We start from the raw sequence: 15,715 nt of genomic DNA on the forward strand, positions 1-15,715 counted from the left end.
TGGTAACTGAGTTATTAGAAAATGTTCAAGCATCTTCAGGTACGATATAAGTTACAGTTGACTCGGCAAAAAAGAAAGGATCGTAAATCTTACAGCGCAAAAAACATTTACGTTAGGCGAGTCCTGTACGTGGTTTCTGCTTACCCCATGTCCGAACACTATGCTGATTCACTTTACCACAGGATCGGAAGGTGACTTTGTCAATGAACATGATCTTCAGTCTGCGTTTTGTTAAACTCCTCTACACAAAACTCAGCTCATTTTTCTTTGTCACTTTCTCTTAAGGCTTGCAACAATTCCGATTTGTAGTTCTGAATGACGGCCATTTCCGTAATTCCTTCCCCACTGTAACACCAGGCATATTCAGTTATAATCTGGCACGTCTCGTTACCCAGACTACGAATGTAAGACTGCCGAACTTGTAAACTGCTGCGTCATAGAGTGCTGGCCAACCCTGACACAGCGTCATGCATGTTACACAGCCAGTTTCGGTGAAAGGACTACAACAACTAATAACAGTTTGTCTTTGAGATGGAGGCTTGTGATATAGTCTTGAATTGTCTCTGAACTGTAGCAGCGAATTTGGGTTAATGAAACCATAAACAATAGTGTGCTCGCTCTGCAACGTTATACGACTTCGTGATGACTGTTGGAGAAACTCATTAGCGCCTGTCACCTAGCGGGAATTTACGGAACTGACAATATTAGGCAGGAATAAAACTTAGAAATATACTGCAGTCAGTGCTGTGTCAGACAATTTTTGTAAGTTATTTGCCTTTTCCACAATTAAAGGTTACCTATGTATAAATAATCGTTCATTATTATAATCCCTAAACAAGGACTCCACACTTTCATTGTACGTAGTTTGTTGAGCAACTAGTGGTACTACGACGTTCAACTAGGGTGGCTAATACTTTGACAGATTGTTGAAACTGATACATTACAGCTGTACAGTACGTAGAAGAGTGCGTAACACTGCAAATAATGAGAGTAAATATTTCTGTTGTTATTTCCTCGATATCTTTTACATGTACATCAATATTGATAATCTGCATAAAAAGACACTGTAAGCTGTGCGAAATTTAAGTAACGCATGAAATTGTATAATCTCCTCTTCTTTGAGTTGATGAAGGCTACATTAACGTGAAGCATGTAGGAACAGAATAAGTAGATAAAAGAGGACATTTTTATAGTAAATACTTTATTTTACGATGCAGATCGTTTGAGCAACAAATAGATGAACAGTTCGTGGTAATGTATCGGCAACTGTAATGGCAGAGGAGGGAGACTGCAGTTGTCGTTGATGGACGTGTACGGTTCATTGCCAAGCCTGTGTCGGATCTTCAGGTCTGTCTACCCGTGGTGAGGCAGGTGGGCGGCATGGGGTGCAGGACCCTGGGCTGGTGCCGGGTACGCATATGCATGGGCGGCGGGAACGGGGGCGGCCAGGACAGCTGCGTGGGCGATGGATGTGGGAGCTGGGGCGGCGTGCATTGGCGCGTGGGCGACAGGGGCGGCGTACACCGCGGTGTGGGCGACGGGAGCGGGGGCGTACACTGGACCGTGGGCGGCGGGCGCCGGAGCAGGGGCGGCCACGACCACGGCCCTGGGCGGCGCCGGCGTCGGGTGTCCGACGCGCTTCACGACCGCCTGGAAGCCGTTGTGGTCGTCGGCCGTGTACTCGACGATGCGGGTCGTGCCGTCGGCGTCGATGAGGCTGTAGGCGCCGGTCACGCGGTCGCCGTCGCGGTGCTCGAACTGCGTCTTGGCGTCGCCCGTGTGCGAGTCGGCCACGGCGTAGTCGAACCTGTAGCTGGGCGGCGCGTAGTGGTCGTAGGCGACGCCGTGGGCCGGCGCCGGCGCTGCAGCCGCGGGGAGGTGGGGCGGCGCTACGAGCCCGGCGTGGGCGGCGGCCAGCAGGCAGGCGAGGACGGCGACACTCTGCATCTCGGGCGACTGCTGCAGCTGTCCTGGCAACGGGGGAGGTGGGTGTGGTGTGGCTCTGTGGTCGCTGCTCCCGCTTAAGTACGTGTCTAACGTCCGGCACAGAAAGGGGAAAGCATTCTACGTCGCCTCGCCTTCATCGCTGACGCCAGCGTCCCGAGAGAATGTAAAGCCTGTCAAGGTGAACCTGCCGAAGGTACCAGGAAGGCCATTTGACAGGGATTTGGATACTCATCTGAATCTTAAACAAATTCTCGATATATACGACTATGAAATACAGCCTTGTTGCCGAGAAGGATATAACTGTTACTCGGTATATCTGTAAATTAAACTTCTGTGATAACTGCGGTAGACACATTTGCTGTAGCAGCAATCTATACGTCTAAAGTCGCTCACAGACGCCTTCATAAGCTCTGCATCTTTTGCAAAGAGCTTGGGGATAATTCTGGAGAGAGTACACAACTATGTACTAGAAGGTGTCAGCGTCACTTCATTTAACTACAGAAATGAAAAAAACTCGTGGAGTCACTATGCTTCCCATACTTGATTATGGTGATCCTGTTCCCCAAGGACTGTTTATTTTTTATTTATTTACACGTCAAGTTCCGTAGGACCAAATTGAGGAACAAATCTCCTAGGTAATGGAACGTGTCAGTACATGAAATTACAACATAAAAGTAATAACAGATAAAATTAAATGTTCATGAACCCGAAAAAAGTCAGTCCATAAGTTTAAGTAAACGCAGTCAACAATACAGTAAGGATCAGCTTAATTTTTCAAGGAACTCCTGGACAGAACAGAAAGAGTGACTCATGACGAAAATCTTCGGTTTCGATTTGAAAGCGCGTCGATTACTGCTAAGATTTTTGTATTCGAGTGGTATTGAAAATGGATGCAGCAGTATACTGCACACCTTTTTACACAAGAGTTAAAGAAGTTCGATCCAAATGCAGGTTGGATTTCTGCCGAGTATTAACCGAGTGAAAGCTGCTTATTCTTGGGAATAAGCTAATACTGGTAACAAGAAATGACAGTAAGGAATATACACTCCTGGAAATTGAAATAAGAACACCGTGAATTCATTGTCCCAGGAAGGGGAAACTTTATTGACACATTCCTGGGGTCAGATACATCACATGATCACACTGACGGAACCACAGGCACATAGACACAGGCAACAGAGCATATACAATGTCGGTACTAGTACAGTGTATATCCACCTTTCGCAGCAATGCAGGCTGCTATTCTCCCATGGAGACGATCGTAGAGATGCTGGATGTAGTCCTGTGGAACGGCTTGCCATGCCATTTCCACCTGGCGCCTCAGTTTGACCAGCGTTCGTGCTGGACGTGCAGACCGCGTGAGACGACGCTTCATCCAGTCCCAAACATGCTCAATGGGGGACAGATCCGGAGATCTTGCTGGTCAGGGTAGTTGACTTACACCTTCTAGAGCACGTTGGGTGGCACGGGATACATGCGGACGTGCATTGTACGTGCATTGTCCTGTTGGAACAGCAAGTTCCCTTGCCGGTCTAGGAATGGTAGAACGATGGGTTTGATGACGGTTTGGATGTACCGTGCACTATTCAGTGTCCCCTCGACGATCACCAGTGGTGTACGGCCAGTGTGGAGATCGCTCCCCACACCATGATGCCGGGTGTTGGCCCTGTGTGCCTCGGTCGTATGCAGTCCTGATTGTGGCGCTCACCTGCACGGCGCCAAACACGCATACGACCATCATTGGCACCAAGGCAGAAGCGACTCTCATCGCTGAAGACGACACGTCTCCATTCGTCCCTCCATTCGCGCCTGTCGCGACACCACTGGAGGCGGGCTGCACGATGTTGGGGCGTGAGCGGAAGACAGCCTAACGGTGTGCGGGACCGTAGCCCAGCTTCATGGAGACGGTTGCGAATGGTCCTCGCCGATACCCCAGGAGCAACAGTGTCCCTAATTTGCTGGGAAGTGGCGGTGCGGTCCCCTACGGCACTGCGTAGGATTCTACGGTCTTGGCGTGCATCCGTGCGTCGCTGCGGTCTGGTCCCAGGTCGACGGGCACGTGCACCTTCCGCCGACCACTGGCGACAACATCGATGTACTGTGGAGACCTCACGCCCCACGTGTTGAGCAATTCGGCGGTACGTCCACCCGGCCTCCCGCATGCCCACTATACGCCCTCGCTCAAAGTCCGTCAACTGCACATACGGTTCACGTCCACGCTGTCGCGGCATGCTACCAGTGTTAAAGACTGCGATGGAGCTCCGTATGCCACGGCAAACTGGCTGACACTGACGGCGGCGGTGCACAAATGCTGCGCAGCTAGCGCCATTCGACGGCCAACATCGCGGTTCCTGGTGTGTCCGCTGTGCCGTGCGTGTGATCATTGCTTGTACAGCCCTCTCGCAGTGTCCGGAGCAAGTATGGTGGGTCTGACACACCGGTGTCAATGTGTTCTTTTTTCCATTTCCAGGAGTGTATATATTGAGAGGCCAGTGTCAAAATACCCAGACTCGTGGACAGGGGTCGACAAGAGGTTCGTGAACTTACACCACTTATTGCCTGAACCGCCCTTTTCTGAGCCAAAAATATCCTTTTAGAATGGGAGAGTTACCCCAAAATATAATACCATACGACATAAGCGATGGAAATAAGCGAAATAGACTAATTTTCGTGTCGAACGATCACTCATTTCTGATACTGTTCGAATAGTAAAAATGGCAGTATTAAGTCTTTGAACAAGATCCTGAACGTGGGCTTTCCACGACAGTTTACTATCTATCTGAACACCTAGAAATCTGAACTGTTCAGTTTCACTAACCATATGCCCTTTCTGTGAAATTAAACGTCAGGTTCTGTTGAATTGTGTGTTAGGATCTGTAAAAAATGAGCCTTACTCTGATTTAGCGTTATTTTATTTTCTACAAGCCATGAACTTAGGTCATGAACTGCACTATTTGAAACCGAGACAATGTTGCACACAACATCCTTTACTAGTGTCATCAGCAAACAGAAATATTTTAGTTACCTGTAATACTAGAGGGCATATCATTTATATAACTAAGGAACAGCAGTAGCTCCGACACTGATCCCTGGGGCAGCCCACCCCCCACTTGACAGTACCCAACTCAGACCCCACATCTCAGCCGTTGTCAACATTGTGAATAATGACCTTTTGCTGCCTGTTGCTAAAGTAAGAGTGAACCAGTTGTGAGCTACTCCCCGTATTCCGTAATGGTCCAACTTCTGGAGCAATGTTTTGTGATCAACACAATCAAATGCCTTAGTTAAATCAAAAAATATGCCAAGTGTTCGAAACCTTTTGTTTAGCCCATCCAGTACCTCACAGAGAAAAGAGAATATAACATTTTCAGTTGTTAAACGACTTCTTAAGCCGAGCTGTACATTTGATAGCAAATCGTCTGACATAAAATGATCAATTATCCTCACATACACAGCCTTTTCAAAAACTTTTGCAAACACTGATGGCATAGAAATAGGTCTAAAATTATCTACATTATCCCTTTCTCCCTTTTTATAAAGCGGCTTTACTACTGAGTACTTTAATCGCTCAGGAAACTGACCATTCCTAAAGGAAAAATTAGAAATATGGCTAAATACAGGGCTAACATGTGCAGCACAATACTTTAATATTCTGCTAGAGACTCCATCATAACCATGAGAGTCCTTAGTCTTCAGTGATTTAATTACTGACTCAATTTCCCTCTTGTCTGTATCACAGAAGAGATTTCAGATATCAAGCTCGGAAAGGCATTTGCCAAGAAAGTTATATGACTTCCTTTAGAAACTAAATTTTTATTTGATTCAGCAGCAATGCTCAGAAAATGATTGTTAAATACTGTACATACATCTGACTTATCAGTAACAGAAACTGTCGTAAGAGACCCGGCTGGATCTGGCGATGAATGCTTATATACGATCATTTGTGATATACGCTATTTCGGCCACATCACTCCTGCTTACGATCATGGCTAAGTGCCGATAAGCTTGCTTGACACTGTGTACCACTGCATCACACTGCCACGTCCTTCAAATCATTTTCTGTCTTACGAACTCTATTGTAGAACGCTCTTCCTCATACTAGGGGAGGAATAATACTACAAACTCCAGCAAGCAACTACTGGGCAACCTGTCACTATAGCTATATCTCCCATATTCTTGTCTGCAGCTCACTCTTGTCAACCCTCACCCTCTTCCAAAACTTTTCCCTCCCCATTGTCTACAGAGTTCTCTATGTAATTCCACTCATTTTTGGGTTTCGTATATCAATCTGTAACGATGGTGCCCTCACAGGATCACTTTGTTGACCGTTTGCCTGTGCGTTAAAAACCATTTTTCTCAGTAACGGGTAGATCTATCAAGTTGAAATGTATATCACATACGAAGGTCCACGGTCCCTTGGCACTGTAAACAACTGAAGCTTCTAAGTTAATGCAATCTGAAGATAAGGCGTTTATTTAACATATTCTGATGGTCGCAGACCTTCGTCAGAACTTAAAGAGTACTTCCCGTTTATCTGGAATTATAAAATTAGGCAAGAAGCAAGGTTTCACAGTAGAAGCAAAGGGAAAAGCCCGAAAATTATTAACCTGTAACTCTATTACAAGAAAAAAAAGCCTTTTCGCCATTTGTTATTAGACTGTCTGAGTGTCCGCCTGTTAAGACCCCTTTTTCTCAGGGACGAGTAGATGTATCAAATTGAAATTTATGTCACATACTAAGTTCTGTGGTCCATTTGTTGTGTAAGAAGGTTGAGCTTCTACGTCAAAGCAGTCAAAAGATGCGGCTATTCATGTCACATATTTTGATACTCGCAAACTCACTCGTAATAGGCTAGAGGTTACTTCTCGTTGCCCTACAGTCATGACATTTCCAAAAAAGCAAAGTTCCACAGTAAAATTAAAGGAAAAAAGCATAAAATTGTGAATTTTAATCACACAAAACATATTTATTTCATCATTTGTTAACTGACTTCACAACTAAAATCAAAACATTCTCGAAAGTCTTGGAATTCCCGGAACCGATATCTCGTCAGTATCAGTGCCGATTAAAGGCAAAAGTTGTCGAGATTCTCGATTCCCGTGATGGATGAGCTGTCTGTACACCTAATTACTGGGGATAGGCAAAATAATGTGACCAGTGATAGTAATGGAATGGTTGTGTTTGACATTCAAGGCACGTGTCGCGCTGGACTGTGCGTGTTCAGTTCGGACTAGGCATCGGTGCAGGTTGTTCACGAGTAACGCACAGTTCGTATTTGCAGTCAGAGACCGACGTCGACGTGCAATGAAAGACCTAACAGAGTTCCAAAGAGGGCAGATTGCGGGGGCCCGATTAGCTGGAGCATCAGCAACTTATTGAATGTTTCAAAAGCAACTGTTTCATCAGTCATGACCACCTACACAAAAGACGGAAAGACATTATCTTGTAAACCCAATTGTGGGTTGAGCCGTGGTAAAAATTGCTGTTTTGAAGAGCGCGCCACAGCGCGTAGTGTGAAATAGTCGCCTTCCGTTTCTGGCGGTGTCGCCGCTGTGGCACTCTCAGCTTTAGTGTCTCCCTCTGGTGGGAAAGGGGAAAGGTTACCTGTTCACGTGCATTTAAAGGGCGCTATGAGGCTCAAATGGTTCAAATGGCTCTGAGCACTATGGGACTTAACATCTGAGGTCATCAGTCCCCTAGAACTTAGAACTACTTAAACCTAACTAACCTAAGGACATTACACACATCCATGCCCGAGGCAGGATTCGAACCTGTGACCGTAGCGGTCTCGCGGATCCAAACTGAAGCGCCTAGAACCGCTCGGCCTCTCCTGCCGGCGGGCGCTATGAGCTCGCTAGTGAGTCAGTCTGGGGTCAGTCTCTCTGTCTAGTCTGTCCCTCGTCCGCATTCGTTAGGCAGTTAGTGTCTGTCTGTCGTTCGGAGTGTTAGTATGTGTCGTTCGGATCAACCTTTAAAGCCGGCAAAATGAGAGTCTTTCGACTCCGCCGGTAAGAGAACTCTCTGAATGGTCGCCCGGTCGGGGCTCAGTTCCTGCATCTGAGTCTGCGCGTTAGGCCGCCAGTCTGCTCGAGTTTGCTCAGGCAATGGTCATTGGAGGTTGGCTCGATCGGTTGGTCGGTCGCGCACTGAGACACAAGATGACTTGTCCGTCGTGAGCGTCGGCGCAGGTGAGGTCGCCACGTGAGTCCAGTGGGCCACGGCGTATAGCGAGGGGTAGTGACTTCGCGGTCGACACGAGAGCAACAGGAGTCAACCCACGACATCAGTCTGGCCGGTGCGAGCTGCGACGCCGTGAGACGGGAGATCGGCGCGCCTTCCTGCGTCCGTTGAAGCGGCTGGCAGCGGACGGTTCGGGAGAGCGATTTGGGGGTGCTGTACCAGGTCTTCTCGAGAAATCACAGTTTCTTAGAAGTTAAGTGATTAGTGATACGTTGTTTCATTTACTCTTCTTAAATTCTACTTGTTTTCCTGGTGAGGTCCCCAGCCGTTTTGCTTTGGGGTTGTCCCACCATTCTTCTCCGTTTGCCTACCCGCGGGCAGGTGGTTGTTTATAAATTGGGTGGTCCGTTTTTCCCTTGTGGAGTAGGGGCAGATTAGAGCAACCTGCGGTTCGGGTTGTTTGGTAATCTCCCTATCAATCTACCGTACGTTAGTAGCTGCCTCTGTCATGTTTGTCGGATTTGGTGTGTTAACGAATTTATTGCTTGCAGTGTAACAGCCTGACACCTGAAATTGTTTTGATCTTGCCTATCATCTTGAGAGGCGGTATCTGTGAGCATCTTAACTTGTTTGGTCAACCTTGTAGATTTTTTTATAAGATTGCATTTTATGTGCTTCTGTTTAAATGATCATTTTAGTAAATAAAGTTGCCACCCTTTCACCGTAAAACTTTTCTTAGAATTTAAAATCAAGTTGCACCTTCGGTGGCAAAAATTTATATTTTAATTTTTAGTGTTTTGTACCATTTCAATCCCTCCTACGGGGGCGCGTAGTTGTGTGCTTGTGTAAATTGTTAAAACTTTTAGTTTAAAATAATCTGGTGTGTTGCAGATTTGCACCAGTGTAGTCTTTCAGAGGCTGTTGTGAGCGGTCGTAACTACGGCCGTTTTAAAAGAGAGCGGCAAGGTTCTATGCCCGAAAGCTCATACAGTCAAAACTTGTTTCTTTCTGCCTGTGAATAAATTGTAACTTGATATTTAAAGGGTGCTTTCTGATTATAATTTTAAATCTGTTTCTTTTAAAAAATGCTTTTAGCCACTATTAAAGTGAATAAAATTACCATTTGTTAAAAGGTATTTGCTTATGTTTTCATCACTTACTCCGTGGCAACTACTTCCATGCTTACATAGTGTGATTAAATGTGTTAATGGTCTTGATGAATCGTTAGTAAATAAAATAGATTCTTAAGAATATTCTTTGAAAATAAATCACGGTTCATGGGCGCAAATCAAAACTAAACGACAGAGGTCGTCGTACGCTAACACGAATTGTGTAAAAACACGACAAAACTACGGCGGCTAAAGTGACTGCAGAGACCAGTAACCATCTTCGAGACCTCGTATCTATCGACACTGTCCGCCGAGAACTCCATAAAGCGAATATTCATGGACGAGCTGATATACTGAAACCATTAGTGACGACAACCAGCACAAAGAAGGATAAAACATGGTGTCAGGAGCATAAATCCTGGACGGCAGATCAGTGGGAACACGTCATATGGTCCGACGAATCAGCGTTTTCGTTATTTCCAACATCGGGCCGGGTTTACGTCTGGAGAACGCCAAAAGAAGCCTACAATCCTGATTGCTTGATTCCAACGGTTAAGCATGGAAATGGAAGAGTGATTTTGTGGGCAGCCATATCGTGGTATTCTGCTGGTCCCATCATTACTCTCAAAGGCCGTGTTACAGTCAACGATTATGTGAACATTTTAGGTGATCAGGTGCACAGCAATGATTCAAACGTTGTTCCCCAACAATGATGACATATTTCAGGACGATACAGTACAATTGTGGTTTGAGGAGCATGTGACTGAACTGCAGCGTCTTCCCTGGCCAGCACAGTCCCCAGACTTATACATTATCGAACCACTGTGGGCGGTATTGGAGCGCAGACTCCGGAGCAGATTTACACCTCCCTCGTTGCTATAGGAGTTAGAAGAGTTTCTGATTGAAGTGTGGCATTCCACTGGAGACTATACAATAATTACATGCCAGTATTCCAAGAAAATCGCAAATAGGGGTATAGCCCCTCATTAAATAAACCATTCCCAAGTAAGTACAGGTGTTCACATTATTTTGCCTATCGACTGTAAATTTGTAAACAATTCCCATAGCACAAGTCCTCCTCGCACCACGCCAATATATTTTTTAAAAGCTGTTCTCACTGTCATTAACGTCTTGTCCTCCTTCATTATCCCTTCCACTTCTAAACACTGCGTCAAGTGTGCTAAGCTAATCAGTATCTTTCTTAACTTCATTTATTATTATTATTATTACTAGTTCTAATTATTATTATTATTATTACTCTTGTGACTGTTTTGTAGTATATTTTGTATGTGTTGTTCCTAATCAGATGTAGGAGAGGGCTGTAAGCTCTAATCTGATCAGGCTAAACAAGCAATAAATAAATAAATAAAATAGTACTAACTGATCAATGATCCTGTCACATATTTCTGTTAATGACTCCCACAGTCGATATAATTTTGTTTCAGATGGAGACAAAACCATTTCTGGTAAGATTTCCTACCACTACTACGTTTGGGCCATGAAACGTGAAACAAATAGTGAGTTATAAAGTTGTGTAAACTGCCTGTAAATTAAATTGCTGCGTTAGCGTCCTAAACAAAAATAAAAAAATAAATTCCAGATTCTATTAGTATTTAATTATTCAGAAAAAATGTAATTTCAACCCTTTAACTTGAAACTAGCGGTACTAATTGTGGCAGCAGTGCTTAATGCCTTACTTTTATGGGCAATACTTCATCTTTTTGTGGGACATTTCATACTAGATCGTGTAATATCACCAATTAATTCAACCTGTCTGTTACTGCCTCCTTGATAGCAACTAATAACTCGTATTTATCGCTCAAAACACTTGGTTATTTTTCGGAATTTATTATATTCTTTAAATTAATGATAGACAAAGGGAATGTTAGGGCCATCGTGTGATGAGCACTTCAAAAGCATTTTTGATTGATTGCGATATGGGTGATGAACATCGCATTTGAGGTTATGTGTTAAATTACCTATGTTTAATAATCAACGCCAGCGTCAGAGAAAATGATCAGTAATTAGATATGTGGAAGGAAGTGGGGCACTGAAGTCCTAGGGATGATGAGACACGTTTGAAGTTCTCTAAGGATATGAATACTGTGGTAAAGAATAGGCAGTTCAGTTGAAGAGGAGCGTAGATGTCTAGAATAATCAGAAATGTGGCATCCATAAACACAGGCACAAGGAAGGTAATAACGAAGAAACCTCGGGTAACAGAAGAAATGCTTCAACTGATCGACGAAAGAAGGAAGCACAGAAATGATCAGGAACAGGAATACAGAAATACAAATCAGCCGGCCGTTGTGGCCGAGCGGTTCTAGGCGCTTCACTTCGGAACCGCGCTGCTGCTACTCATAGGTTCGAATCCTGCCTCGGGCATGGATGTGTGTGATGTCTTTAGGTTAGTTAGGTTTAAGTAGTTCTAATTTTATGGAACTGATGACCTCAGATGTTAAGGCCTATAGTGCTCAGAGTCACTAAGGAATAAAAGAGATATTAAGCGTAGGGCAGCCAAGGCAAATAGGCAGCAGGAAAAATGCAAAGAAGCCGAAAAAGTGATGGTCATCGGAAGAACTGACTTCACATACAGAAAAGTCAAAACAGTCTTCATTACAGTTAAAAGCAAAGGCGGCAACATTAGGAGTGCAGAGTGAATTCCACTGTTAAACGCAAAGAGAGCGAAGAGTATACTGAAAGCCTCTATAAGAAGATGAACTTAATGGAGGACGTGATAGAAGAAGAAATTGAACTAGGTATGGAAGACATAGGGGATCCAAATAATAGTCAGAATTTTAAAGAGCTTTCGAAGACGTGAGATGAAATAAAACTACAATCATTGGGGCAAACAGCTACAAAAAGACTATTGAGGTTGGTGTGTACAATGTATGAGACTGGAGACATACCATCAGAATTTAGGAAAAGTATAGTCCGAAGAATTCCAACGCCCGTAGGATTTGTCAGCCTAGAAAAAGCGTTCAACAGTGTAGATTGGTGCAAGATGTTAGGAATTCTGAGAAAAATAGTAGAAAGCTATAAGGAGAGATGGGTAACATACAATATGTATAAGAAACAAGAGAGAACACAAAGACTGGAAGACCAAGAACGAAGTTTTCGGACTGAGAAGGTTGTAAGACAGGGATGCGGTGTTTCACCCCTACTGTTCGATATATGCATGGAAGAAGCAGTATGGAAATAAAAGAAAGGCTTAAGAGTGGGATTAGAATTCAGGGCGAAAGGATGCCAATAATAAGAGTCGCCGATGGCATTGTTGTCGTCAGTGAAGGCGAAGAAGAATTACAAGACCTGTTGAATGGAATGAATTGTCTAATGAGTACAGAAACGAACTGACAGTTAACCGGAAGCTGACATAAGGAACGATAAGTAGGTGAAATGAGAACAGCGAGAAACTTAACATTAAAATGTATGGTCATGAAGCAGACGAATATAAGGAATTCTGAGAACTTGGAAACAGTATTACCTATGCTGAACAAAGCAAGAACGATGTGAGAAGCAGACTAGCACCGACAAAGAGGGCATTCCAGACCAAGAGACTCCTACTGATATGAAACGTAGGCCTTAACTTGAGCAAGAAATTTCTCAAATTATGTGTTTGGAGAAAACCATTACATGGAAGTGAGATGTGATGCAACAAAAAATGTTGAACATCAGATTGACTGATCAGGCAGGGAAATGAGCCTTTGGCGTCATTGGCCGGACCGAGCAGGGTGGCGCAGTGGTTAGACACTGGACTCGCATTCGGGAGGACGACGGTTCAATCCCGCGTCCGGCCATCCTGATTTAGGTTTTCCGTGATTTCCCTAAATCACTCCAGGCAAATGCCAGGATGGTTCCTCTGAAAGGGCACGGCCGACTTCCTTCCCAATCCTTCCCTAATCCGATGAGACCGATGACCCCGCTGTCTGGTCTCCTTCCCCAAACCAACCAACAACAACAACAACAACAACAACAAGTCATTGGCCGGGAGGCCCCTTGCGGGGCCGGTCCGGTCGCCTTGGTGCAGGTCTTATTACTTTCGACGTCACATTGGGCGACCTGCGCGCTGGATGAGGATGAAATGATGATGAAGACAACACAACACCCAGCCCCTGAGCGGAGAAACTCTCCGACCCGGTCGGGAATCGAACCCGGGCCCGTAGGACGGCAATCCGCCACGCTGACCACTCAGCTATCGGGGCGGACATCAGGCAGGGAAAGATAAGGTTCTGCGAAGAATGTGAAAATAACACACGGAAAACACTGACAGAAAGAGACAGGATGACAGGACACGTGTTTAAGATATCGTGGAATGAGTTCCATGCTTGTGCTTGTGCAATGGTCCTCGGTTCGGAGGTACACGGGTCCGAATCACAATGATTACAGATTTTAGCAGCCAATATCTGGCCAGCATGTGGAGTTGAGGTGATGCTGTAAAGTTCCTGATCACCAGTCTTGCACCAACGTCCTGGATTAAATTCCAAACCTTTCCGCACTTTATCATGAAGTGTGGGAATATGTGTTGAATATGATTCATCCCTGGAATGGGGATGTTAAGCTTCGTGGGTCCCTCAGTGATATTAGAGAGGAGCAGGCTATGTGCCGATATCGGGTTTCAACCACTCCCTTCCCTTCATCCATAAAAACTCAAACCCGACACTACAGGTACAAACACTCATCACATACACCCAACTCCGACACACAGTTGACACTTTGACAGGTCGTAGGAAGTCAACAGCAAACCACCTCCACTGGGACCTGCCTAGAACGGCAATACCTGATTTCCTCATCGGCTTCCCTAAGCTCATTTCCTGAGCTTGGGGTGACTCTGAATAGCTGTGACGGTATAAAGCCGGAGACTCCTTTTAAGCTTGAAATTAGTTGATGTTACAATAAAGAAATGTACTAGTAATTTGATAGATCCAATCAGCAGACTAATTAAACAACAATAATGGACGTATTTCATGTGTTTGTTACAAAGAAAATACCGATGCCTTCATGCATGAAGTTAACTGTGGTCGTACCGTCACAAGAGTACATGAAAAATATGTTACGTGTTTCCTCCTTATGACTGCGATATTAAATCCTGAGAAGCTCCAACGAACATGGAGAATATTCTGAGAAGGTTGATCGTTTATTTCTTCCCACGTACGAGACTAGCGATCACTTTAGTTAGTAACTGCGTAATCTAACTTTCTTTTTATTGGAAACTGGGAAAACATCTACAAATTCTATATTGTTACTTAAAATCCGTCTTGATTGCAAAAGAATTTTTTATTATTCATATGACCGGTTTCGGTTCATTCAGAACCATCTTCAGATCTGTAAAAATAATTATACTAATTTACTATTTCACGGAAGCAAATGTTTTTCATCCTATCTAATCAACATCAAATGTACCAGAACGTACCTGATATTTCAGTTACAGGAGTAACCCGTCCAAATCCAGCAACTTTCACATGCTACGTCACATGAAATTGGTTGGCAGAGTGCACGTCATTTATATTAATTATAACACTATAACCGACAGGTGGCGTCTGGTACATCTGTTACATTCCATTTGTACATACTGTATTCAGTAGATCTTTTTTATATTAAAAATATTTGGTTAAAATATGTAGATGTCAAAGTTAAAATCTGTACTTGTCAGGATTAAAAAACAGTAAAATTATCATTTTTATACGATCTAAAAGCATGGGGCGATTTATATATCTATGGTGCTGGTGTGAACTTGTTTTCCTCTACGGTCTGCTTCCGTGGTTCCCGTGGCGGGAATATAAAAAAGATCTACTGAATACAGTATGTACAAATGGAATGTAACAGATGTACCAGACGCCACCTGTCGGTTATAGTGTTATAATTAATATAAATGACGTGCACTCTGCCAACCAATTTCATGTGACGTAGCATGTGAAAGTTGCTGGATTTGGACGGGTTACTCCTGTAACTGAAATATCAGGTACGTTCTGGTACATTTGATGTTGATTAGATAGGATGAAAAACATTTGCTTCCGTGAAATAGTAAATTAGTATAATTATTTTTACAGATCTGAAGATGGTTCTGAATGAACCGAAACCGGTCATATGAATAATAAAAAATTCTTTTGCAATCAAGACGGATTTTAAGTAACATTAAAAAATCACTGATTGCTGTTATCCCATAAGACATATCTGTTTTTGCAAAATTCTATATTTAAACAAACGAAACAGAAATGGCAAAGTGTTTGCGTGCTAAACACTAAGTACTAATTTTGCTCGAGAATGAGAACTAGAATTATAATGTGCATCAGTGACATAAAATTGAAATTTTGATGAAAAAGTACATTGAGTTGTGCATTGAGCATAGTGGGAACTCGTCTGAACACCTCACTTACATGAACGTACACGACATCGCTTATCTGAACAGTCAGTTACACTGAGCAGCCAGAACTTTATGACCACCTGCCTAATAGCCGGTATGTCCATCTTTGTCACGGATA

The 15,715-nt window shown here is 44.0% G+C and overlaps 1 protein-coding gene across 1 annotated transcript in view; it reads right to left on the bottom strand.

Annotated features, from left to right (window-relative positions):
* Positions 1–1,061: 1,061 nt before the first annotated feature.
* The window catches only part of LOC126151478 (cuticle protein-like), a 43,083-nt gene continuing 28,429 nt past the window's right edge, over positions 1,062–15,715 (bottom strand). The window contains exon 2 of the mRNA XM_049915944.1: positions 1,062–2,011. Within this exon, the coding sequence (XP_049771901.1) occupies positions 1,354–2,011 (658 nt within the window). The 3' untranslated portion in view covers positions 1,062–1,353. The remainder of the gene's footprint in view (positions 2,012–15,715) is intronic.

Source organism: Schistocerca cancellata, chromosome 2 (assembly GCF_023864275.1).
Source record: "Schistocerca cancellata isolate TAMUIC-IGC-003103 chromosome 2, iqSchCanc2.1, whole genome shotgun sequence".
NCBI classification, from domain to species: domain Eukaryota; kingdom Metazoa; phylum Arthropoda; class Insecta; order Orthoptera; family Acrididae; genus Schistocerca; species Schistocerca cancellata.